A 24,478-nucleotide genomic window follows, 5' to 3' on the forward strand; every position below is an offset into this window, starting at 1 on the left:
ATAGGAAAACACCTTCAGGACCTAGTAATAGGAGATAGCTTCTTAGACCTTACACCTAAAGCACAAGCAACAAAAGAAAAAAATAGACAAATGGGAACTCCTCAAAATCAAAAGCTACTGTGCCTCAGAAAACTTTGTCAAGAATACCTTATTCTTTCTGGTGTAAGGAAAATGTTCAAAAATATATTGGGGTGATGAATGCATAACTATATGTTGGTATTGTGAACAGTTGATTGTACACCATAGATGAAAGTATGGTATGTGAATATATCTCAATAAAACTGAATTTAATTAAAAAAAAAAAAAACCTTTGTCAAAAAGGTTAAGAGGCAGCCAACTCAATGGGAGAAAATATTTGGAAACCATATGTCTGATAAGAGACTGATATCCTGCATATATAATGAAATCCTACAACTCAACAACAATAGTTCAAACAGTCCAATTATAAAATGGGCAAAAGACATGAAAAAGTACTTTTCTGAAGAGGAAATACAAATGGCTAAAAAACACATGAAAAAATGTTCAACTTCACTAGTGATTAGGGAAATGCAAATCAAAACTACAATGATATACTACCCCACACCAATAATAATGACTGCCTTTAAACAAACAGGAAACAATAAATGCTGGAGAGGACGTGGAGAAATTGGAACTCTCATTCATTGCTGGTGGGAATGTATAATGGTACAGCTGCTGTGGAGACAGTTTCGCAGTTTCCCAGAAAACTTGATATTGAATTATCCCTCAATCCGGCAATTCCACTTCATTAGCAAGTTCCAGCTTGCTAATGCTGCCTTATGCAAAATACCAGAAACGGATTGGCTTTTATAAAAGGGGGTTTATTTGGCTACACAATTACAGTCTTAAGGACATAAAGTATCCAAGGTAATGCATCAACAATAGGGTACCTTCACTGAAGGGTGGCCTTTGGCATCCAGAAAACCTCAGTTAGCTTGGAAGGCATGTGGCTGGCATCCGCTTGCTCCCAGGTTGCATTTCAAAACAGCATTCTCCAAAGTGTTGCTCTTGTGACGTTTTGTTTTCTCTTAGCTTCTTCAGAGCAAAAGTCTGCTTTCAACGGCCATCTTCAAAATGTTTGTCTTAGCTGTAGCTCACATCAGGGGTCTGTAACTCCAAGCATGTCTAAGCATCAGTGGCAGCAAGCTCCTTCTGTCTGAGCTCTTATATAGGGCTCTAGTAAACTATCCAAGGCCCATGCTGAATGGGCGGGGCCACATCTCTATGGAAATTATCTAATCAAAGTTATCATCTACATTTGGGTGGGTCACATCTCCATGGAAACAACCTAATCCAAAGGTTCCAACTTAATCAACACTAATATATCTGCCCCCATCATCTTTGAAGCCACTGCATCAAAGAATGTGGCTTTTTCTGGGGGACATAATATAAACAAACCGGTACATCAGTATATACCCAGAAGATTTGAAAGCAATGACACCAACAGACATTTGCACACTGATCTTCACAGCAGCATTGTTCACAATTGCCAAATGCTGGAAACAATCTAAGTATCCTTTAACAGACCAGTGGATAAACAAAATGTTATATACACATAAGACGGAATACTATGCAGCTGTAAGAAGGAACAAGGTCCTGAAACATACGGCAACATGGATGAACCTTGAAAATATAATGCTGAGTGAAATAAGCCAGACAGAAAGGAGGGATATTGCATGTCACCACTTCTATGAACTCTCTGAACAATGTAAAATCAATGTCTTATAATGTAAAATATTGGGGACCTAGTGATAGACAGAAGCTAGTGAGGAGGAATGATAATCTAGTATGTTCATATTTATTAATGATGGGGAATGGGATGGGATGGGATGGGATGACAATTGTTTGTTAATGGGATTATAAGCATTAGAGCTTTATTGAAGGTGAATAGGATTGAAAGGAGTTGTTTAAAGGCATGTATCCCACAGATCAGCACCATAAATATAGATAGGTGCTGGCATGATATACTTCTAAGGTATGACACTAGAGAGTCAAAAACAGAAGTGTATATAGGAATAATCCACCTAGGGACTGTAATTAATAGGAATACCATACTAGTACCACACAAATATTAAAGACAAATAATTAAGGGCTGACAAGAGTTATGAGGTGTTTTGGGGTCATGAGAATTGTTTTAAAGTTTTAAAATAAAGAAAAAGAAGAAAAATTGGAAGGGAAATCAGGAAATATCTCGAGATGAATGAAAATGAGAACACAACATATCAAGACTCATGTAATGCTATGGAAGCAGTTTTCAGAGGGAAATTTATAGCCCTAAATACTTACATTGAAAAGTAGAAAAAACTAAATAGAAAGACCTACTGCATACTGTGTGAGGAACTAGAAAAAGTACAGCAAACTAACCAAAAAACAAGCATAAAGAAATAAATAACAAAGATTAGAGCAAAAATAAATGAAATTGAGAATTAAAAAACAGTAAAGAGAATTAAGAAAACCAAACGTTGGTTCTTTGAAACGATCAATAAAATTAATAAACCTTTAGCTAGATTGAAAAAGAAAAATAGAAGATGCAGATAAATAAAATCAGGAATGAGCAGGAAGGGGGGCATTACTAAATGACACCATAGAAATAAAAAGGATGATAAGAGAATATTATGAACAACTGTATGCCAATGAATTAGACAACCTAGATGAAATGGACAAATTCCTAGAAACACACAGCCTACCTTGACTCTAGAAGAAATAGAGGATGTCAACAGACCAATTACAAGTAAAGACATTGAAACAGTTATTAAAATATCCTAACAAAGAAAAGCAGAGAACCAGATGGCTTCACAAAGGAATTCGACCAATCATGCCAAGAAGAATTACTACCAATGCTGTTCAAACTCTTCCAAAAAATTGAAGAGGAGGGAACATCACCTAACTAATTCTTTGAGGCTAATATCACATTAATACTAAAGCCACATAAAAATACTACAAGAAAATATTACAGACAAATTTCTCTTATGAATATAGATGCAGAAATTCTCAACATAATATTCACAAATCAAATCCAACAGCACATCAAAAGAATTATATACCATGATTGAGTGGGTTTTATCCCAGGTATGCAAGAAGAGCTCGACATAAGAAAACCCATTCATGTAATATACCACATGAACAAAATGAAGGGAAAAAAAATATGATCTTAGTGGATGCAGCAAAGGCATTTGACAAGATCCACCATCTTTTCTTGATAAAAACAATTAGAAAAACAGTAGTAGAAGGAACTTTCCTTAACATGATAAAGGGCATCTACGAAAATCCCACAGCCCATAAACTATTCAATGGGGAAAGACTGAAAGCTTTCTCTCTCAGATCTGGAACAAGACAAGGTGCCCACTGTCACCATTATAATTCAACATTATACTAGAAGTTCTAACCTGAGCAATTAGGCAAGAACAATAAATAAAAGATCCAAATTGGAAAGGAAGAAGTAAAACTTTCACCATTTTCAGATGACATGCTCCTATGTATAGAAAGTACCAAAAAAACTGATGACAAATCTAATAGAGCTAATAAATGAAATCAGCAAAGTGGCAGGGTACAAGATCAACATGCCAAAATCTGTAGTGTTTCTACACACTAATAATGAGCCAGGTGAGGAGGAAATCAAGAAAAGTATTCCATTTACAACAGCATCTAAAAGAATCGGATATCTAAGAATAAATCTGACCAAGAATGTAAAGGACTTGTACACAGAAAACTACAAAACATGGCTTAAAGAAATCAAAGATCTGAAAACAAGGAAGGACACTTCCATGTTCATGGAATGGAAGATTAAATATCATTAAGATGTCAATTCTACCCAAAATGACTTGAAGATTCAACACAATCCCAATCAAAATTCCAGCAGTGTACTTTGTAGAAATAGAAAAGTCCATAACTGAATTTATTTGCAAGGATAAAGGGCCCCAAATAGTGAAAAAACATCTTTAAAAAGAAGAACAATGTTGGAGGCCTCACATTTCCTGGCTTTAAAGCATATTGCAAAGCTAAAGTGGACATAATGGCACGATACTGACACAAAGTTAGATATATTAACTAATGGAACTGAATTGAGAGCTCAAAAACAGACCTTTACATATATGGCCAATTGATTTTTGATAAGGCTGCCAAGTCCACAATTTGAGAAAGAATAGTCTCTTCAACAATGGTGCTGGTAGAACTGGATATCCATATACAAAAGAATTATAGCTGACCCCTATCTCACACCATATACAAAAACTAACTTGAAATTGATCAAATACCAAAATATAACAGCCAGGATTATAAAACTTCTAGAAGAAAATTTAGGGAAGCATTTTGAGGATCTTATGTTAGGCAATTGCTTCTTAGAATATACCCAAAGCATAAGAAAAGAAAAAAATAGGCAAATGGGGTCTCCTCAAGGTTAAAAATTTTTACGCATCAAAGGACCTAGTCATGAAAGTGAAAAGATAACCTACTCAATGGGAGAAAATATTTGGAAATCACATATCTGACAAGGTTTTAATATTCAGAATATACAACTCAACAAGAAAAAGACAAACAACACAATTTAAAAATGGGCAAAAGACTTGAATAGACATTTCTCCAAAGAGGATATACAAATGGCTAAATAACACATGAAAAGATACCCAACATCACTAGCTATTAGGGAAATGCATATCACACCACAATGAGATATAATTTCACACCCACTAAAATGGCTACTATTAAAAAAAACAAAATTTCAAGTGTTGGAGAAGATGTAGAGAAATGGGAATACATATTCATTTCTGGTGGCAATTTATAATGATGAAGCTGCTGTGGAAGATGGTTGGCAGCTCCTCAGGAGGCTATATATAGAATAAGACCCAGCAATCCCACTACTCAGTATTTATCCAGAAGAACTGAAAGCAGGGACTCAAGCAGATATTTGCATACCAATGTTCATAGCAGCATTATTCACAATTGCCAAAAGATGGAAGCAACCCAAGTGTCCATCAACCAATGAATGGATAAACAAAATGTGGTACATACCTACGATGGAATATTATTCAGTAGTAAAGAGAAATGAAATCCTGAAGCATACAACAACATGGACAAACCTTGAGGACATTATAGTGAGTGATATACGGCAGATACAAAAGGACTAATATTGCCTGATCTCACTGATATGAACTAATTATAATCAAACTCACAGAGCTAGAATCTAGAATATAGGTTACCAGGGGATAGATTCAAGGTAGAGAATGGGGAGCCAATGCTTAATTTGTACAGAATCTCCATTTAGGTTGATTGTAAAGGCTTGGAAATGGATGGTGGTGATGGTAGCACATTATTCTGAGTGCAGTCAAAAGTGCCGAATTATTTATGTGAATATGGTTGAAAGGGGAAGTTTTGGGTCAAGTATGCTACTAGGATGTAAGTTTGAAGATAAAACATGGAAGTATAAAAAGAAAAAAGGGATATACAACTGGATTTTTTTCTGGAATGCAAGGGCAGTTCAATATACGAAAATCAATGAATGTAATACACCATATTTATAGAATGAAGAAACAAAAAAACAAATAATTGATGCCGAAAAACTATTTGACAAAATCCAAGAGGTTTCATAGTAAAAATGCTCAAGAAACTAGGATTAAAGAGAATTTCCAACAGGATAAAGGACATTTATGAAAAACCCACAGCTAACATCATATTCAAACCTTAAAGAATGAAAGCTTTTCCCTTACGATCAGGAACAAGAGAACTATGCTTGCTTTCTCCAATTCTCTTCAACAAAACATTGGAAGTCCCAGCCACAGCAATTAGGAAAGAAAAAGAAATAAAAGCCTTCAAATTTGAAAGGAAGAACTAAATTTATTTTGTTCACATATGACATTATCTTATATGTAGAAAACCCCAAAGAATCCACAGAAAAACTTAAGAGCTAATAAGTGAATTCAGCATAATTGTAGGATAGAAAATCAACACATTAAAAAAAGTTGTAATTCTATACATTAGCAATGAACAATTTGAAAAGGAAAGCAAGAAAACAATTCCATTTTAATAGTGTCAAAATGAATAAAACACGTAATAAATTTAACATAAGAGGCAAAAGACTTGTACACAGAAAACTATAAAACATTGCTGAAAGAAATTAAATAAGACCTAAATAAATGGAAATATGTCCCATGCTCATGAATTGGAAGACTTAAATATTGTTAAGATGATAATATACTGAAAGCAAGTTACAGATTCAAACAAATCTCTATCAAAATCCCAGGGACTTTTTTTCAGAAATAGAAAAACGTACCCAAAATTCATCCAGAATTTCAAGGGATCCCAAATAGCCAAAACAATCTTGAAAAGAAAAAAAAATGAAAAACAAAAAACAAAGTTGGAGGACACATACTTCCTGATTTCATAGCTTGCTACAAAGCTACAGTAAGTGAAATAGTGTGGTACTGGTTTAAGGAAAAACATATAAACCAATGGAATATAATACAGCATCTGCAAATAAACTCTCACATATATGGTCCATTGATTTCTTTTATACTTTATCAAAAAATTAAAAAAAAAAACATTACAAACAGAACAAAAAGAATAAGAAAAACAAATAACCTAAAATAACTATATTGCTTTCAACATGTTCCTACCATACCCCAAGAAAATTAACATACCACAGTCATTCCTGAGCATTCCCATATCATTAAGATTACTCTCCATACTTTATCTGTTTTTATGAGATTATCATTTCCCTTTCTCTAGTTGCTGTCTATCTCTAGGTCTCCTACATTCTACAATATAAAATACTTATTTCACAGAGTTCACATAAGTGGTAATGTACATCTTTCTGTCCCTGGCTTATTTCACTCAGCATTATGTCCTCAAGCTTCATCCATGTTGTCATATGTTTCATGACCTTGTTCCTTCTTATTGCCATGTAGTATTCCATCGTATGTATATACCACATTTTGTTTACCCACTCATCTGTTGAAGGACATTTGGATTGTTTCCATCTCTTGGCAATTGTGGATAATGATGCTATTAACATCAGTGTGCAAGTATCAGTTCGTGTCATGGCTTTCAGATCTGGGTATATACTGAGAAGTGAAACTGATGGTTCGTATGGTAACTTGATATTTAGCTTTCTAAGGAACTGCCAGGCTGTCTTCCAGAGTGGCTGTACCATTATACAGTCCCACTAGCAACGAATAAAAGTTCAAATTTCTCCACATCCTCTCCAGCATTTGTAGCTTCCTGTTTCTTTAATGGCAGCCATTCTAATTGGTGTGAGGTGGTATCTCATTGTAGTCTTAACTTGCATCTCCCTAATAGCTAGTGAAGAGAAACATTTTTTCACATGTTTTTTAGCCATTTGCATTTCTTCTTCAGAGAAATGTCTTTTCATATCTTTCGCCCATTCAATAACTGGGTTGTTTGTACTACCCCCGTTTAATTGTAGGATTTCTTGATATATGCAAGATATCAGTCTTTTATCAGACACACAGTTTCCAAATTTTTTTTCCTACTGGATTGGCTGCCTCTTCACGTTTTTGAGAAATTCCTTTGAGATACAGAAGATTTTCATCTTGAGGAGGTCCCATTTGTCTATTTTTTCTTTCATTGCTTGTGCTTTGGGTGTAAGGTCTAAGACACGACCTTCTAATACAAGGTCTTTAAGATGTTTCCCCACATTATCTTCTAGGAGTTTTATGGTGCTGTCTCTTACATTGAGTTCTTGGATCAACTTTGAGTTAATTTTTGTATAGGGTTTGAGGTAGGGGTCCTCTTTCATTCTTTTGGATATGGATATCCAGTTCTCCCAGCCCCATTTGTTGAAGAGACTGTTATGTCCCAGTTCAGTGGATTTGACGGCCTTATCAAACATCAGTCGACCATAGATCTGAGGGTCTATTTCGGAATTCTCGATTTGATTCCATTTGTCAATAAGTCTATCTTTGTGCCAATACCACACTGTTTTGACTACTGTGGCTTTATGGTAAGTGTCAAACTCACGAAGTTTTAAGAACTCCCACTTCATATTTCTTCTTAAGAATGTGTTCAGCAGTTCAAGGCATCTTTTCCTTCTAAATAAATTTGATAACTAGCTTTTCCAAGTCTGCAAAGTAGGTTGTTGGAACTTTGATTGGAATTACATTTAATCTGTAGATGAGTTTGGGTAGAATTGACATCTTAATGAATTTAGCCTTCCTATTTTTCCATCTTTTTAGATCCCCTTCTATTTCTTTTAGTAAAGTTATGTAATTTTCAACATATACATCCTTGGTTAAGTTAATTCTTAGGTACAAATTTTTTTAAGTTGCTATTGAGAATGGAATCTTTTCCTTGAGTGTCTCTTCAGTTAGGTCATTTCTAGTGTATAAGGAACATTACTGACTTAGGTGCATTAATCACGTATCCCGTGTCTATTAGTTAGGGTTCTCTAGGGAAACAGAATCAGCAAGAGCTATCCATAAATATAAGATTATAAAAGTGTCTCATGCAACTGTGGGTATGCACGAGTCCAAATTCTGTAAGGCAGGCAGCAAACTGGCAACTCCAATGAAGATGTCCCATGAACTCCTCAGGCAGTGAACTAGCAACTTCAATGAACGTGTTCAATGAACTCCTCAGGAAATGAACTGGCAACTTCAATGAATTCCTCAGGAAATGCTTCGCTGGTCAGCTAAAGAAGAAGTGAAGGTCCTCTATCTGTCTTGCTTAAAAGTCTCCAACTGATTGGATTAAATCCAGCTGACTGCAGTCTCTCATTGTGGAAGACATGCCCTTTGTTGATGTCATCAATCACAGCTGCAGCCAAATGACTAATGATTTAACAAACCAGCCTCTGGTTTATTAAGCAGCCGCAAACATCCTTGCAATAACATTTAGGCCAGTGCTTGCTTGACCAGGTACCTGGGTACCATCACCTGGCCAAGCTGACACATGAACCTAACCATCACACCGCTACTTCGTTGAATTTGTTAGCTCAAGTAGCTCTGTCATTGATTTCTCAGGTCTTCCAAAAATAAGATCATATCATCTGCAGATAATGACAGTTTTACTTCTTCCTTTCCAATTTTGATGCCCTTAATTTCTTTGTCTTGCCAGATTGCTCTGGCTAGCACTTCTAGCACAATGATGAATAATAGTGGTGACAGCAGGCATCCTTTGTCTCATTCCTGATCTTAGAGGGAAGGCTTTCAGGCTCTTGCCATTGAATAGTATGCTGGCTGTGGGTTTTGATATATGCCTTTTACCATACTGAGGAAGTTTCCTTCAATTTCTACCTTTTGAAGTGTTTTTATCAAAAAAAGGATGCTGGATTTTGTTGAATGCTTTTTCAGCATCTATTGAGATGATCACTTTATTTTTCCCTTTTGATTTGTTAACGTGTTGCATTACATTGATTGCTTTTCTTATGTTGAACCATTCTTGCATGCTTGGAATGAACCCCACTTGGTCATGGTGTATGATTTTTTTAATGTGTCTTTGGATTCAATTTGCAAGTATTTTGTTGAGAATTTTTGCATCTATATTCATGAGGGAGACTGACCTGCAGTTTTCCTTTCTTGCAGCATCTTTACCTGGTTTTGGTATTAGAGTGATGTTCGCTTCATAAAATGAGTTAGGTAGTGTTCCACTTTCTTCAATTTTTTGAAAGAGTTTAAGTAAGACTGGTGTCAATTATTTTTGGAAAGTTTGGTAGAATTCCCCTGGGAAGCCATCTGGCCCTGGGTTTTTATTTATGGGAAGCTTTTTGATGACTGATGGTATCTCTTTGCTTGTGATCGGTTTGTTGAGGTCTTCTATTTCTTCTCTGGTCAGTCTAGGTTGTTCATGTGTTTCCAGTAAATTGTCCATTTCCACTAAGTTATCTAGTTTGTTGGAATACAGTTGTTCATAGTACCCTCATGATTTCTTTAATTTCTTCTGGATCCGCAGTAATGGCCCCTCTCTCATTTATTATTCTGTTTATTTGGGTCTTCTCTCTTTTTGATTTCTTCAGTCTAGCTAAGGGCTTGTCAATTTTGCTGATCTTCTCAAAGAACCAACTTTTGGTTTTATTTATTCTATTGTTTTTGTTGTTGTTCTCTATATCATTTATTTTTGCTTTAATCCTTGTTATTTCCTTTCTTCTACTTGGTTTAGGATTAGTTTGCTGTTCATTTTCTAGCTTCTGCAGTTTTTCCATTAGTTCTTTGATTTTAGCTCTTTCTTCCTTTTTAATGTATGCATTTAGAACTATGAAGTTCCCCCTCCATACCGCCTTCACTCCATAAGTTTTAATATGTTGTGTTTTCATTTTCATACATATCTAGATATTTAGCAATTTCTCTTGCAATTTCATCTTTAACCCACTGATTGTTTAGGAGTGTGCTGTTTAACCTCCAGATATTTGTGAATGTTCTAGATCTTTGATGATTATTAACTTCTAGTTGTATTCCATTGTGATCAGGGAATGTGCTTTGAATGATTTCAATCTAATTAAATTTATTGAGGCTTGTTTTATGCCCCAGCCTATGATCTGTCCTGGAGAAAGTTCCATGAGCACTAGAGAAGAATTTGTATCCTGGTGATTTTGGATGTAATGCTCCATGTATGTCAAGTTAAATCCATTCATCACATTGTTTAGTCTTTCAATTTTCTTATTGGTCCTCTGAATGATCTACCTACAGGAGAGAGTAATCCATTGAAGTCTCCCATGATTTTTGTGGAAACATCTATTGCTTCCTTCAGTTTTGTCAATGTTTGTCTCATGTACTTTGGGACACCTTGATTGGGTGCATAAACATTTATGATTGTTATTTCTTCTTGTTGAATTGCCCCTTTTATTAGTATATTGTATCCTTCTTTGTCTCTTATGACATCCTTGCATTTGAAGTCTATTTTATCTGAGATTAATATTGCTACCTGTTCTGGTTTGCTAATGCTGCCATTATGCAAAATACCAGATATGGGTTGGCTTTCATAAAGGAGGTTTATTTGGTTACAAAGTTACAATCTTAAGGTCACAAAGTGTCCAAGGTAAGGCATCAACAGGATATCTTCACTGAAGGATGGCCATTGGCATTGGGAAAACCTCTGTTAGCTCGGAATGCACATGACTGGCATCTGCTAGCTCCCAAGTTGCGTTTCAAAATGGCATTCTCCAAAATGTTGCTCTTGGGGCCTTCTGTCCTCTTTTAGCTTCTCTGGAGCAAACTCTGGGCTAGTGTAAGTCTGCTTTCAATAGCCATCTCCAAAATGTCTCTCTCAGTTGCTCCCCAAAATGTCACTCACCACTGCTCTCAGTTCCTTCTGTTTGTCAGCTCTTTTATATGGCTCCAGTGATTTAATTCAGACCCATCCTGAATGGGTGGGGTAATACCTCCATGGAAATTATCCAATCAAAGTTCTTGCCCACAGTTGATTGAGTCACATCTCCATGGAAATAATCAAAAGGTTCCAACCTAATCAACACTAATACATCTGCCCCTACAAGATTGCATTAAAGAATATGGCTTTTGGCTGGACATAATATATCCAAACTAGCACACTACCTCTGCTTTCTTTTGGCTGTAGCTTGCATGGAATAATTTTGTCTATCCTTTCACTTTCAATTTCTTTGTGTTTCTGTATCTAAGATGAATCTCTTGTAAGCAATATATTGATGGTTCATATTTTTTAATTCATTCTGCCAATCTATGTCTTTTAATTGGGGAGTTTAATTCATTCACATTCAATGTTATTACTGTGAAGGCAGTTCTTGAATCAGCCATTATATCCTTTGGTTTTTATTTGTCACATTTTTTTCCTCTCTATTTCCTTTAAGGTACCCTTATGAAAGCTCTTCAGTTCTGTGCCCTTCTCTAGACCTCTCTCACCTTTCTTTTGTCTCAGCTGGTAGGGTTCCCTTTGGTATTTCATGTAGAGCAGGTCTCTTGCTGACAAATTCTCTCAGCATTTCTTTGTCTGTGAAATTTTTAAGTTCTCCCTCAAATCTGAAGGAGAGCTTTGCTGGATAAAGAATTCTTGGTGGGCAATTTTTTCTTTGAGAATTTTAAATATATCATACCACTGCCTTCTTGCCTCCATGGTGGCCACTGAGTAGTCACTACTTAGTCTTATGTTGTTTCCTTTCTATGTGGTGAATTGCTTCTCTCTTGCTGCTTTCAGAACTTTCTTCTTTCAACATTTGATAGTCTGATCAAAATATGTTGTTCTGGTTTGCTAATGCTGCTGTTATGCAAAATACCAGAAATGGACTGGCTTTTATAAAGGGGGGTTATTTGGTCACACAGTTACAGTTCTTAAGGCCATAAAGTGTCCAAGGTAAGGCATCAACAATCGGGTACCTTCACTGGAGGATGGCCAATGGTGTCTGGAAAACTTCTGTTATCTGGGAAGGGACATAGCTGGCATCTTCTGGCTCCCAGGTTGCATTTCAAAATGGGTCCCCCAAAATGTCTCTAGGATTAGCTTCTCAGGGCAAACTCTGTGCTAGTATCACCAAAGCATTAGCAAAAGTCTGCTTTCAATGGCCAGCTCCAAAATGTCCATCTTGGCTGCAGCTGCTCTCCAAAATGTCACTTTCAGTTGCTCTCCGAAATGTCCCTCTTAGCTGCTCTGAGATCCTTCTGTCTGTGAACTCCTTTATAGGACTCCAGTAATCTAATTAACACCCACCCCAAATGGGCAGGGTAACACCTCCATGGAAATTATCCAATCAAATGTTTCACTCACAGTTGATTGAGTCACATCTCCATGGAAACACTCAACGAATTCCAATCTAATCAACACTAATACATTTGCCCCCCACAAGACTGCATCAAAGAACATGGGGTTTGGGGGGAACCTAATACATCCAACTGGCACATATGTTTTGAGTGGGTATTCTGGTTTGCTAATGCTGCCATTTTTCAAAACACCAGAAATGGATAGGCTTTTATGAAGGGGATTTATCTGGTTACAAAGTTACAGTCTGAAGTCCATGAAAATATCCAAATGAAGGCATCAACTCAAGTTACATTCACTGAAGGAAGGCCAACAGCATCCAGAAAACCTCTGTTAGCTGGGAAGGCACGTGGCTGGCGTCTGCTAATCCCAGGTTGTGTTCTAGCTCCACTCTCAGCTCCTGTGTGTTCTTCAAAGTGTATCTCTTGGCTGTAGCTCCTCTTCAAAATGTCACTCTCAGTTGCTCTGAGGTCCTTCTGTCTGTGAACTCCTTTATACGAGTACAGTGATCCAATTAACACCCACCCTGAATGGGTGGGGTAATGTCTCCATGGAAATTATCCAATCAAATGTTTCACTCACAGTTGACTGAGTCACATCTCCATGGAAACAATCAAAGAATTCCAATTTAATCAACACTAATACATCCGCCCCCATAAGACTGCATTAAAGAACATGCTGTTTGGGGGTATGTAATACATCCAAACTGGCACAGTGGGTTTATTTGGATTTATTCTATTTGGAGTTCATTGGGCATCTATGATTTGTGCATTTATGTCATTTAGAAGGGTTGGGAAGTTTTCCCCAACAATGTCTCTGAAGAGTCTTCCTAGCCCTGTAGTCTTCTCTTCCCCTTCCAGAATGCCAATTATTCTTATATTTGTGTGCTTTATGTTGTCTATCATTTCCCTGAGATCTACTTCAAATTTTTCCATTTTTTTCACCATTTGTTCTTTTGTGCTTTCACCTTCCATCACAGTATCTTTGAGTTCACTAATTCTTTCCTCTACCTCTTCAAATATGGTCTTTTGTGACTCAAAATCTTTTTAATTTGATCAACAGACTTTTATTTCCATAAGATCTGCTATTTTTTTATTTACTCTTGCAAATTCTTCTTTATGCTCTTTTAGGGTCTTCTTCATTTCCTTTATATTCTGACCCATGATATTGGTGTTGGTGAGTACTTTTTTGCCTAATTGCTTCAAATTCTGTGTCTTGTCTGGCTTTTTAACTTGGGCATTTGGATTATCCACATCTTCTGATTTCTCCACATGCATTATAATTTTCTGTTGTTTTTGGCATCTTGGCATTTGCTTATTTTGATAGGGTTCTTTTAGGATTGCAGATTTATTTGAACACTTATCTATAATTTGACAGAGGTACAGCTTGGTGGAGTGCACTTTCCCTGAGCCTTCAGCAGATGGCACTCCTGAGCTACCTCTTACCCTCCAGCCAGTTCTCCCCAGCTTTGGCTATGCACTAAGTAGGGGTCCAAACCATGTGGAAGTCCTATCAGTGCACCAATTTTCCATGTGCAGTGGGGACCACAAGCCCTGTGGGTGGGGGGCATGCTCTATGCAGTTTGGCAGGGAGAGCTGCTTCAGGACACAGTGATCCCAGCCCTTCCTGGGGCTACAGGTGATGTACCCTAGGACTGCAGACCTGCACGTGTCCCCCTCCAGCTCAAATGACCCGCAGTTCCTCTCTGAGGGGTGCCCATGGGTCCCTGTGATCGGGGGAGGGTTCCTGGCACTTCCGTGTGGCACCCCTGCCTCTAGGCTGTGCACACCATGGGCTCCTGTGGAGGAAGGGTGGATGCCATCGCAAGTCTGCCGAATCCCAAATTCACTTAAGGAGGCTTTTGGCTGCAGTGCTGTGCAGGAGTGTCTCCTAGCCAGCTGTAAAGATGGCTACACAGGGTGTAGAGAGCTACCTCCTTCTGCTCTTCTCTGGCTGCTGCAATGGCCTGTCCCTGGCACAGGGAGTTCTTGGCTGCAGGTCTGCTCATCCACGGCTCAGGTCCCTGCTCCTTGGTGGCTTCCCAGTGGCTTTCCAGGATGAACTCACCCCTTGTCTGCAGCACAGCTTGGCTCCCTGGCGGCTTCCTGGGGCAAATTCACTGGCTTGTCTGTGGTGTGTCTCAGATCCCCACTCCCCGCGAGCCTTTGCAGGGTCTTTCTCCAGTCTATATCCTCCTCTAGAGTTTCAGTCAATTCAGAATTGTCCTTTCTTTCATTGAATCTCTGGAGAGAAGACTTCAGTAGCTGTTTACGCCATGTTGATGACGTCACTCCCAGGCCATTGATTTTTAACAAAGGTGCAAAGACTATTCAACAGGGAAAGGACAGTTTTTTCAAAAAACAGTGCTGGGAAAACTAGATATCCACATGCAGAACAATGAAGTTGGACCCTTACCCTACACCATAAATAAAAATTAACTCAAAATGGACCAAAGACCTAAATTTAAGAGCTAAAACTAAACCTCTTAAAAGAAAACATAATAGGGAAAACCTTCATGACTTTGAATTTGGTATTGATTTCTTACATATAACAAAAGCATGACCAACAAAAGAAAAAAATAGATGTCTTTTGTGCACTGATGACATTATCAAGAAAATAAAAAGAAATCCTACAAAATGGGAGAAAATAATTGCAAAGCATTTATCTGAAAAGTGCTTAATATACAGCATAACTCAACAATAGCAAAAAACAATCTAATTTAAAAATGGGCAAAAGAATTGAATAGACAGTTCTCCAAAGTTGAGAGAAAAATTGCCGATAAGCACATGAAAAGATGTTGACTATCTTTAGTCATTAGGGAAATGCAAATAAAAACCACAATGAGGTACTGCTTCACATGTATTAGGATGGCTATTATTAAAAAAAAACAGAATATAGCAAGTGTTAATAAGGATTTGGAGAAACTGGAACTCTTGTACATTGCTGGTGGTAATGTAAATAGAGCACCTGCTGTGGAAAACAGTTTGGGGGTTCCTAAAAGAGTTAAAACATAGAATTACTATCTGACCAAGCAATTCCACAGTGTATACTCAGAAGAACTGAAAACAGGTATTCAAATAAAAACATCTACCCAAATGTTCATAGTGGCATTATTCACAATAGCCAAAAGGTGGAAACAAACCAAATGTCCACTGACTGATGAATGGATAAACAAAACGTGGTATATGCATACAACAGAATATTACTCTGCCCAAAAAAAAAGACTGAAATACTGATACATGCTACAATGTAGATGAACCTCTGAAACATTATGCTAACTGAAAGAACACAGCAGGAAAAGGTGACATACTATGTTTTCTATTCCTATGATTTATTCAAAAAAGGTAAACACACAGAGACAGAAAGCAAATTAGTGGTTGCCAGGGGCTGAGGGTAGTGGCAAATAGGGAATAACTGGTTAATGAGTACGGAGTTTTCTTTTGGGGTGATGAAAATATTTTGGAAATAGACAGAAGCAATAGAACAACAATTGGAATGTATTAAATGCCACTGAAATGTACATCTAAAATGGTTAATTTTATGTAATGTGACTTTTACCTCAAAAAAGTTTTTAAACAGAATGAAGCACTGATACATGCTACAACATGGATGAACACAAACAATGTTGAATGAATGAAGGCAGACAGAAAAGGTCACATATTGTATGATTCCCTTTATATGACATATTCAGAATAATGTAAATACATAGAACTGAAAGCAGATTAGTGGTTTCTCTTGGGATAATGGGTAGTGACTGCTAATGAGTACGGGGTTTCCCTTTGGGATAATGAAAATGTAGTTTTTCTGTATGTGTTATACTTAACAATATGATACATTTTATTTTATAATACACAATAGAAAGATTTTTTTAACTTAAAAAATAAATCAGTTGAGAGCTCAGCAATCAACCCTCACAAAGACCACTTAAATGGGAAAGAACAGTCTCTTCGACAAATGGGGCTGGGAAAACTAGAGCTCCCTCTGCTGAAAAAAAAAAAAAAAAGAGGAGAAGGACGACCCCTACACCTTATACCACATACAAAAATCAACTCCAAATGGATCAAAGACCTAAATATAAGAGCCAGACCATCAAACTCCTAGAAGAAAACTTAGGGACCTCGTGTTAGACAATGGTTTCTTACACTTTATACCCGAAGTACAAGCAACAAAAGAAAAAATATATAAATGGGACCTCATCAAAAGTAAAGCCTTTTGGGCCTCAGAACCCTTTATCATGAAAGTAAAATGGCAACCTACACAATGGGAGAAAATATTTGGAAACCATATATCTTTGATAAGGGTTAATATCCAGAATACATATAAAAGAAATCCTTCAACTTAACAACAAAAAGACAAACAGCCCAATTAAAAATGGGTTAAAGACTTGAATAGATCAGTCTCCAATAAAGATATACAAATGGCCAGAAAGTACATGAAAAGAGGCTCAACCTCATTAACCATCAGGGAAATGCAAATCAATACCACATTGAGAGATACCATTTCACATTCATTAGAATGGCTGCTATTTTAAAAACACAAAATAACAAGTGTTGGACAGGATCTGGAGAAATAGAACACTCATTCACTGCTGGTGGCAATGTAAAATGGTTCAACCTCAGAAAGCTAACTATAGAACTACCATATGACCCAGCAATCCCACTACTGGGTATATAACCAGAAGAATTAAAAGCAGGGTCTCGAATAGATATTTGCACACCAATGTTCATAGTAGCATTACTCACAGTTGCCAAAAGATGTAAGCAACCCAAGTGTCCTTCAATCAATGAATGGATAAATAAAATGTGGTATAAACACACAATCGAATATTATTCAGCCATAAAAAGGAATGAAGTCCTGATACACGCAACACCGTGGATAAACCTTGAAGACATCATGTTAAGTGAAATAAGCCAGACAGAAAAGGATAAAGATTGTATGATTCCACTGAATTGAAACAATTAGAATAAACAAACTCATAGAGTCAGAATCTAGAATATAGGTTACCAGAGGATGGGATGGGGATAGGGAATGGGAAGCTAAGGCTTAAAGCATACAGAGTTCCTATTTGGAATGATGGAAATGTTTTGGTAATAGAGGGTGGTAGCACTGAAACATATATCTGAATAAGATTAAAAGGGGAAATGTTAGATTGTATATATGGTAACAATAAAATTAAAAAAAAATCCATGGAACTACACTACACAAATAGTGAACCCTAAGTTAAACCATGGAATTTAATTAATAGTACAATAATTAAACTGTGCTATCATCAATTGAAACAAATGTTCCAAACCAATGAAACGGTGGTGTTGGAGTGATGTATGGGAATACTGTATTTTAGCATGATTGTTCTGTAAACCCAGAACTTCTCAAATAAAGAAAAAAAAATGTATTGGGGAACATTTTCTGATTTCATATGCTCTAGAACCGCTGGTAAAATTTTAGCATATCTGTGCCAGTGTGAATGTATTATGCCCCCCAAAACTCCATTATCTTTGATGTAATCTTATGTGGGCAGAGGTATCAGTGTTGATTAGATGTGATTCTTTGAGTGTTTCCATGGAGACGCACCCCACCCAACTGTGGGTGATGACTCTGATTGGATGGTTTCCATGGAGGTGTTACCTCACCCATTCAGGGTAGGTCTAAATTAAATCACTGGAGCCATATAAATGAGCTGACAAACAGAAGGAACTCAGTGCAGCTGAGAGTGACATTTTGAAGAGGAGCTACAGCCAAGAGGGACACTTTGAAGAATGTACAGAAGCTGAAAAAGTAGCTGCAAATGAGAGACAGTTTAAAAACGGCCATTGAAGGCAGACTCTTGCTCCGAGAAGCTAAGAGAGGACAAACACCCCAAGAGCAACTAAGAGTGACACTTTTGAGGAACTGCAGCCTAGAGAGGAACGTCCTAGGAGAAAGTCATTTTGAAACCAGAACTTTGGAGTAGACGCCAGCCACGTGCCTTCCCAGCTAACAGAGGTTTTCCGGACGCCATTGGCCATCCTCCAGTGAAGGTACCCGACTGCTGATGTGTTACCTTGGACACTTTATGGCCTTAAGACTGTAAATGTGTAACCAAATAAACCCTCTTTTATAAAAGCCAATTCATTTCTGGTGTTTTGCATTCTGGCAGCATTAGCAAACTATGACAATATCTGAATGTTGAATAAATGTGAGAAATTGGCTTTTAAAACAATATAAGACAGATACCACTTCTCGCTTATTAGTTGACAAGAATCTAAGTTTGCCAACACACTCTTTTGGCAAGGCTGTGCAGAAATAAGCACTCCATTACCAAAAATGAAAAATGGTGCAACTTCGATGGAGAGAATTTAGCAAACCAATTTAGGAATGACTGTTATAAGGAACAAAATAAATTAATAAAAGTGGTTATTTGTGTACTGGATGGGGGATAGGGACAAAGTGAATGGGGAAAAGGGTGGGAGCTAAACCTTTCACTGTATATATTTTAATATTGTTTTGATTTTTAAACCATGTAGATGTAATAACTCTTAAGAATATTAAATTAAACAATGAATGAATTAAAAAAAACAAATATTTGCCTCTACAGTGTCCATATTTATGACATAGCTCTTATCTAGGGTGCAGAAGTGCCATTACTATACTCAAAAAAAAAAAAAGTTTAGAAGTACATTTTGAAAAATTTCATACTTTCAAATTTTCTCCATTTTGGAAAGAAGCTATAATCCTTACTTAAATGCAGTTAATGAGATGACAATCTTGCTGTATTACCTGTCTTTATATACCCAGCAGGAAAGTTTATCACGTGGTGTAGGTGGTTGTCCTTCAAAGCTGGTGATTTTTTCCCAAATGTATGTTCCATCTCTTGTTCTCAAATTAACAAAATAAAGCTTTCAAAAGAGGAAAAAGATAAGGAATTTGAAAATTTGCAGACAAGGAATTTGAAAATTAAATCTATTATCAGAGAGATTTGTGGCCAAAAATTAACATTTTTTCTTTTTTGATCAGTAAATATTTTAATGTAAAATTAATGAAAATTAGCCTCTGTTTTTGAAGCAAAAAATGATAAGGAAAACATACTAAAATGGACCTTTTACCATCAAGCTCTTGATCTGTGGATATCAACTGAATATGTAGAAATTTCTGAAGCAGAAAGACATGGAGGAAGAGAAGTGCAAGATTGCTGCATTTTCATTTTACCTTCAAAAACTTATAATCATTAATTTAAGATTTTCTACTTCTTTTTTTGAATATTTGCAAACTCGTCAAATGAAGTGACACATTAAATGTTGCATTTTACTTCACTTCTGAATTAAAAAATGTATTACTCGATTGCTGTATCCTTTGTCATCATATCCTCCAAAAATATACAGCTTTCCATTAATGCAAGCGCCACAACTTCCTGACATTGATGTAGGGAGCTCTCCTTCCATTAGGTGCATTGTCCTACAGCAAAAACAATATGGAATCCATAACTTACCAGAAAGTAAATTAAAACATCAATCAATATTATCAGTACTTTTTTCAGTGAAAATTTAATTAAAATGTAATGATACGCCAATACGGTAAAACTTTAAGAAGATCCATGGTAAAGACTTTTCAACCTGCTGAGAAAACATTTCAAAATTTTCACATGTCACCAAAAACGGGAATTAGTAAAATAAAACAAAGTCCCGTGACAGCCTTGGTCTTGAGAGGAATGGTTAAGGACAAAGAAAGAAGAAGGGGAAGAGTAGGAGAAAGAGCAGCAAACCACAGAGAATAAAGCACTGAAAGAGAAGGAAAGAGATACTTAATAAATGCTGCAGTATGTTCAAGATATTGTCTTAAATTACCTGTAGTCTATGAAAACATTTATAACAAATATTAAGATTGGACAATTTTAAATTACTTACCACAACCCACTATCAATATCATAGGTCCAAATTTCATCATTAGGCAAATATACTTCATTGTCTTCAATAGACTAAAAATATAAAGTATATAAAAATATGTTTATCAATTACATAGTAACAATTACACAGATCCTCAGGACAGGAACACTGCAATTAAAATAGTACAAAACATAAAATCATAAACAGACTCAAGGTTTTTTTTTCAATATAAAATTAGATCAAAAGAGAAGAAAGGGTAGACTTTCCTAAGAGAAAGTGGGCAAGCAATAAATGTTATACAAAATAGCAAAAATACGATTTTGAAGAAAACATTTCTGGGCAGTTAAATCTTTTAAAAGGGATTTCAAGTGAGGGAAAACAGCAAAAGAATAGTATTTACAGCATAAAATAAAGTCAAGAAGAAAAGGAATTTCAAAAAAGGGCAATATATTTTGGGTGAAAGGAAGGGATTAAAGAAAGATATTTTTAAAAGACGTTAATTAAGATAACTGTATCAGATACCTTTGATTCACTGGATATATTTTTTGAGTGCATACTATGTGCCAAGCATAGTGTTAGGTGCTACATAAATACTATATGCTACATGAATTTAAGGATCAAGATAAATTTAACTAGTCAAAGTGTCAGCTTGGAATTTGAATAACCTGTAAAGATGATGACATAAATAGAATAGACCATTCTGACATTTGTAATAAAAAGAGAAATAATAATAGTATAACAATGCTACTTATGTTACTACTTGTTTTAATTTAGAAAATTTAGGAGTTATATCTCTAAGAATAACTAGGGATTTCCAATAGCAGTTTAAGAATTTCTAAGACTTGCATGATGCATAAATGATAAATATGTTAAGAAGATTTAGCTAGTTTTCTTGTTGCTATTAGTTAAATTTTAAAAATGAGTATCTGTCAAATGTTTGTTTCACACACACACACAGAAAACCAATTTATTAATTTCAGGGATGCTACCACTCATGTCTGAGTGAGGAAGCCAAATTAGATGGCTAAGCAGACAAATAATTATAAAAAGGGGAGTTAAGTATATAATTCTAAGTTTTAATGGCATCTTGCTCATTCCTTTAGCTTCACGTATCCACCTGTATGATAGAAATAATATGAAAATGAATTCTTTCACTATTCTCCTTAAGTGAAAAGCTTAGATTATCCTACTGTTCTTAGGATAATCTAAAATTCTTATGATTCTGAACTATATGAAATCTGCTATCCTCCAAGGCTCATATTGCCTTTCACTCATTATGCTCTAGTTTTCCTTCAGTTCCTAAATCTCTCCAAGTTCCTTGTTAGCAATAAGGCCTCATACACACTTTTCTCTCTTCTTGTAATACTCTACTAGAATTTTCTTGTATAATTCCTTATTCTTTGGGAATCAGTTTAAATGTTACTTCTCTAATTCCCCAGAGTAGGTTAAGGGATTAAGGTCCCATATTAAATGTTATCATACAGCCCTACACTTCCCCTTTGAAACCATTTGACTGTATTACCCCTTACCTCCAATACGCACTAAACTGTAAGGTTCAATGATTGTAGGGATCATGTCTATCTTGTTTATAAGTTATGCCTCTGGAGCCTATAGCAGTACCTGGCATGTAAAAGGCAAATAGAATATTTGTTGAATGAGTAAACAGCAAGTGACTGCATAGTATACTGACTTCCATCATGACTGCATGAGGTGCTGAGCAGCCTGTTTTCCAGGCTGATGAAAATTATTTAAAAATAACCATGTAAAGCTTCTGGAAATGGTCATAGGGGAATACAACAAATGAAAAATCATCTATTCAAGAACATCCTCAAAAATTCAGTAAGAAAGTGAGACTCTGTGATTTCTGAACCAAGACTGTTTCCTTCCTCCCACCCTCCCAGCTTAGAGAGGTGGAAATACCACTCCAGACTGGTGTAGCCAAAAAACACAGGTCTCCCTTTCCCTGCAGCTCTCAGGGGAGGGCTTTCCTCCTGGGATAAGCAGGATGTCATCATTTCTCAGCCTGCCTCTATGGAGCTCCCTTCTCCCACCCAGCCTTCACTCATGGAATGGTGGCTCTACATTATGTGTGGTGCTACTGAGAATATTGGGAACCCAGTAATCCTTGCCCTGGATTGTAAGGCAGTGGTTCCACTCTAGCAAGCTGAGAAGACCTTGGGCTACTACTACTAACCCTCCACAGAGGCCTCATCTACTAAAGTGAGGATATCACTCAAAGAGAAGCTTGCCATCATCCCCACCTAAACTCCAGAGCCTGCCTCAGAGATTTTGCCTGGGTGTAGGAGGGTACAGGCTGTAAAATAAATAACTCTTAATCTCTTCCCAAAGAAACTGACCTCATTTGCAACAGACCTTGGAGAAATTGAAGCCTGAGGACACTTTCTGAAACAGTGGAGGATGTGGTAGGGGAGCAATTGGGAGCAAATTTGTGGATTCAGTGAAGACACAGACTAAACTGTAGGCCAGCAAGTTTACAGGAGAGAGCCAGGGAAGGAGATGCTGGGAGGAGCCCCATAGGGTCAGAATAAATATCAAACACTCATATCCAGAACTGTTCCTTCAAACTGAATTTGATTAGTGTGTAGAGCAATTTATTCCCAGGAGCAGTGTTAAAAAAAAATAGGGTAATAGCCAGCAATGAGTGAAGCTTAACAACTGCTTGTGGTTAGAAAAAAAAGGAAAGAGAGCCCTCTTATCCTAGGGTTACTGTGGACATACCCAAAACTGTACCTCCCTGAGCAGCAACATCAGAGGATTTCCACTGGGTGGAAGGGTGGGGATAGGAAGTAAACTTCATTAAAATCATCCATCCAGTCACTAAAGAAATAAATAAGCAAATAATGATAACAAGCCTGAGGGAGTGAGAAGGATCCAATATTCACAATTACTGCAACATATTATCTAAAATGTCCAGTTTTCAATAAAAAATTATGAGGGATGCAAAGAGATGGGAAAAGTATTACCCATAAACAAGAAAAAAAAGCAGACAACAGAAACTGCCTGTGAGAACAAACAGATAATGGATTTAACAGGAGAAGACTTCAAAGTAGCCATCAAAATATATTCAAAGAACTGAAGGAAACCATGATTAAAGAAGTAAAGGAAGGTATGGTAACAATGATGTATTACATAGAGAATATCAATAAAGAGATAGACAATAAGAAAGAATTAAATGGAAATTCTAGAGTTGAAAAGTACAATAATGGAACTGAGAAATTCACTAGAGGGATTCAATAGCAGATTTTAACTGGTAGAAGATAGAATTAGCAAACTGGAAGATAGATTGATAGAGATAATGCAATACAAAGAACATAGAGAAAAAAGAATGAAGTAAAATGAACAGAGTCTTAGGGAAATATTGGACACTGTTAAGTACACCAACATATGCACAATGGAAGTACCAAAAGCGAGGAGAGACGACAGAAAGCAGCAGAAAAATTATTTGAAAAAATAACAGCTGAAAACTTTCAAAATTTATTGAAAAGCATTAATCTACACATCTAAAAAGCTCAGTTAACCCAAGGAAATCCACAAGCAAATATAGCACAGTAAAACTGCTGAAAGTCAAAGACCAGGAGAAAATCTTAAACTGGCTGCATACTCACCTCAAACTGATAATAAAAAGACCTTCTCACTAGTCTTTCAAAGAGGTATGCAAAAAACAAATGAAGCACAGCACTGAAAAGCTTAGACCTAGTTTTCTCTATATCTTCTCCATATCTCAGAGACTTCACTTCTAAATTATTCTAAATTATCCCTACATCATCAAGTTTTCCCTCTCTACTGGATCATTCCAACTGATATCCACACTTGCCTTGCTATCACTCTTCTTTAAAATAAACTCTCCCTTGGCTCCTTCTCCTCTCATGTCTCTGCTCCCTTCACAATATAACTGTTCTAGTGAGTTA

At 36.5% G+C, this 24,478-nt stretch overlaps 1 protein-coding gene across 8 annotated transcripts in view; it reads right to left on the reverse strand.

The window, feature by feature from the left end:
- The window catches only part of KLHDC1 (kelch domain containing 1), a 124,648-nt gene that overhangs the window by 90,622 nt on the left and 9,548 nt on the right, over positions 1-24,478 (reverse strand). For 5 of the 8 annotated variants that reach the window (XM_037834941.1, XM_037834943.1, XM_037834948.1 and 2 more), the window contains exons 2-4: positions 20,571-20,641; positions 20,004-20,121; positions 19,447-19,565 (exon numbers count right to left, since the gene is read on the reverse strand). In XM_037834941.1, the coding sequence (XP_037690869.1) occupies positions 19,447-19,565; positions 20,004-20,121; positions 20,571-20,641 (308 nt within the window). Of the gene's footprint in view, positions 1-19,446; positions 19,566-20,003; positions 20,122-20,570; positions 20,642-22,078; positions 23,388-24,478 lie in introns of those variants that run through there. The other 3 variants (XM_037834945.1, XM_037834944.1, XM_037834947.1) reach the window with 2 other exon arrangements.

Source organism: Choloepus didactylus, chromosome 4, assembly GCF_015220235.1.
Source record: "Choloepus didactylus isolate mChoDid1 chromosome 4, mChoDid1.pri, whole genome shotgun sequence".
Lineage (NCBI taxonomy): Eukaryota > Metazoa > Chordata > Mammalia > Pilosa > Megalonychidae > Choloepus > Choloepus didactylus.